General features: G+C 43.8%; 1 protein-coding gene across 1 annotated transcript in view; it reads right to left on the bottom strand.

Moving 5' to 3' along the window:
• Positions 1-191: 191 nt before the first annotated feature.
• Positions 192-2,830, bottom strand: part of serpine2 (serpin peptidase inhibitor, clade E (nexin, plasminogen activator inhibitor type 1), member 2) — a gene marked incomplete at its 5' end in the record, with an annotated part of 11,660 nt that continues 9,021 nt past the window's right edge. Inside the window, one exon of the mRNA XM_010778943.1 lies at positions 192-394. Within this exon, the coding sequence (XP_010777245.1) occupies positions 192-394 (203 nt within the window). The remainder of the gene's footprint in view (positions 395-2,830) is intronic.

The raw sequence follows: 2,830 nt of genomic DNA, 5'->3' as shown, positions 1-2,830 counted from the left end.
GGCCTAGCATTACTATACTTGTGGGGACCTACATCTGTTTACACAAATGGAGGTCCCGGGGAATCATTACATTTAGGGTGAAGACTTGGTTTTAGGGTTAGGGTAAGTCTCTAGGAAATGCATGTAAGTCAATGTAATGTCCCCTGAAGTGATGTATACATGGTGTGTGTGTGTGTGTGTGTGTGTGTGTGTTACCTGGGGATGAACAGGCGGACCTTCTTCATGTGCATGAGTTTGCTCCAGCTCTTGACGGTGGCGATGCTGATGTGAGGAAGGACTCTGGAGAGAGGGGTCTCCTCCTCCCAGGGAATCACCATCATCATGCTCATCGTGTTCCCGTGGTACGGGAGGTCGATCACTCTGTACTTCAGACCCTGAGGGGTGCTGGCCAAACCTGAGGAGGGGAGGAGAGGAGGAAGAAGAAGTTAAAGGGGTCCTATTCTGCTTTTTAGGGGTTTTCCCTTTCCTTGAGTGTGTTATATAGGTTTTTGTGCATGTAAATGATCTGCAAAGAGGTCCAGACGGAGTTTCTCTCCCACACTAAGGCAAAAGTATGTTTTTATCTGTATTACTTAATGTATGTGTTATGTGTCTATAGTACAGGGATATATGTGTTTTTTCTATTGTGAATTTGCATATACTTATTGTAGCTTTAAAATATTGTAAACGTGTGATATGCTTGTAACTGCTGCTGGAACAAAAATAATTTCCCATTGTACCTATCAAGAGCTTTAACAGTTGGTAAACAAATAAAAAATAAGATAAAAAGTCAAATTAAAATCGAGCAATCAAACCACATTCATCACAAGGACTTGGCATCAATCACTCATTAAAAGCTGGACTGAAAAGGTGAGTTTTGGTCAGTGTTCTGAAGATGGAGAATGCTATCTATCTATCTAATATGGTCCAACTACCAAATAATCGATAGCTGCTGCTGCTATAGTCAGGATGGTTGTAATTATGAAAGATACTCGAGTCTAGATTTGTACAACGCCCCTCGTTATGAATAACAAGTATTATGTGGATATCTCCATCCATTCTCAGGATTTTCTGTTGAAGAACTTCCTGTTTTTGAAACTAATTTCTTTGTTTCTCTGACCGCGCTGGCTGCTCAGTAGGGATGGGTATCGTTATATGCGTTTCCATGTCGGCCTCGTGTGGCCGAACCGTCTATATCAGGGGTGCCCAATACGTCGATCGCGATTGACCAGTCGATCGCAAAGGTAGTGTGGGTAGATGGCATGGCATTGAAAAAAACAAAGGGAAAAAAAAAGTATATTTATAGTTTTTTTTAAAGTTAGCCTATCATCCATCCTTACTATGGCATTTGCCACTTGATTGACGTGCAGGTAAGTCAGTCTGAGTTGTCTTGTGCCATACGGGTTCATGCAGTTACGAGGGGGCCTCCCCTCCTCACCTGAAGCACTTATGCGGCGCAATTAGTTTATCCGCCGTTTAGTCCACTAGCACCCCCCTCCCCCCTAGCGCTCGCGACACAGATTGGGCAGGGGCGGCCCTGTAGGTAGATCTTTTGGGCTTGGTCATTTTAAAAGTAGCTCCCAAGCTGAAAAAGTGTGGGCACCCCTGGTCTATATGATAGAGAACTGTAGCAGATAGGACCGTTATCGTCCTCGTGTGGCCTTAGCCTCAAGATAATACAAAATGAACGGCTTAACTTAGATGTGAAAGTTGTTTTTTGGCCAAAGAAAAGCACATAAAGTCACACCTCGTACCACATTCATTGTCCATGCTTTATATGACCATTAAACTAAATCACGGCACCGTATGTTAATCCCATTAAATGCATACGAGTGTATCAGCCAGGTTATTAAAGGCTGCAAACCTTTTATGAGCAAAGTGTGGTGCAGAAATCCAGCAGTGAACACTCAGCAGGACGAATGTCTGCACTGCATGTCCTGAGTGTAAGAGCAGCACTGACTGAGAGGCTATGCACAGCTCTCATCTAAATATAGACAAACTAGCGAGTGTGTCATTTCATTTCACACCGGACTAAATAATATCCAACCCATGTGGCATGTCGACGCCTGCGTTTCCTCTCCGCTCAACACAAGCTGAACCATGAGTCACAAACTGGCAATGGCTGGGGGACATAACGTCATAAAAACAAACTAAATTAAAGCCGTAAATCTGCAGACTTTTTGATGCCATCTTTCTGGAAGTTATTGTGGAAGGTACAAGCAGTGGTTATTTTAAAGAAATATATGACTTCATGTTAAAGTTAAAGACACTCTGGAGTTTTGGACAATGCATGATGAAACAGTGATGTAAAGAATAAAACATATTGAAAGTATAGACTGTGGAAATGGTTCATAAGGAAGGAAAGGCAAGCGAACGAGAAAAACTCCTTATTAAAAAAAACTTTAAACTCCAACGACTGATAATCCCCTGCACAAGTTAAAGCCAAAGTGTTATAAACAGTACGGTTTGAGTGAAAGTCAGCATACCTCTTAGACTTGGCTTTTACTGCACGAGTTGCAAAAGAGTTTTTAAATCCATGCTGTGAATGGATCTGGCCCTTCCTACATCCAGGACATGGTTAAACCGTACACCCCAGCACGTGCACTCCGCTCTGCATCAGCCAAACGGCTCGCTGCACCCGCACTGCGAGGGGGACCCAAGTTCCCATCAGAAAAAACACGTGGGTTTGATATCCTGGCTCCAAAATGGTGGAATGAGCTCCCCATTGAAATCAGGACAGCAGAAAGCTTACACATCTTCCGGCGCAGACCAGAGTCCTGCACGGGTCTGATTTTCAAGACCCGCTCCCGCGACGTGCAATACCGAACCCGCCCCGCTACCCGCACATATT

Source organism: Notothenia coriiceps, unplaced genomic scaffold (genome assembly GCF_000735185.1).
Source record: "Notothenia coriiceps isolate Sejong01 unplaced genomic scaffold, NC01 NC01_scaffold00019676, whole genome shotgun sequence".
Classification (NCBI taxonomy): Eukaryota; Metazoa; Chordata; class Actinopteri; order Perciformes; family Nototheniidae; genus Notothenia; species Notothenia coriiceps.
The sequence above is the reverse complement of the archived record's forward strand: the minus strand, read 5'-3'. Positions and strand labels throughout refer to the sequence as shown.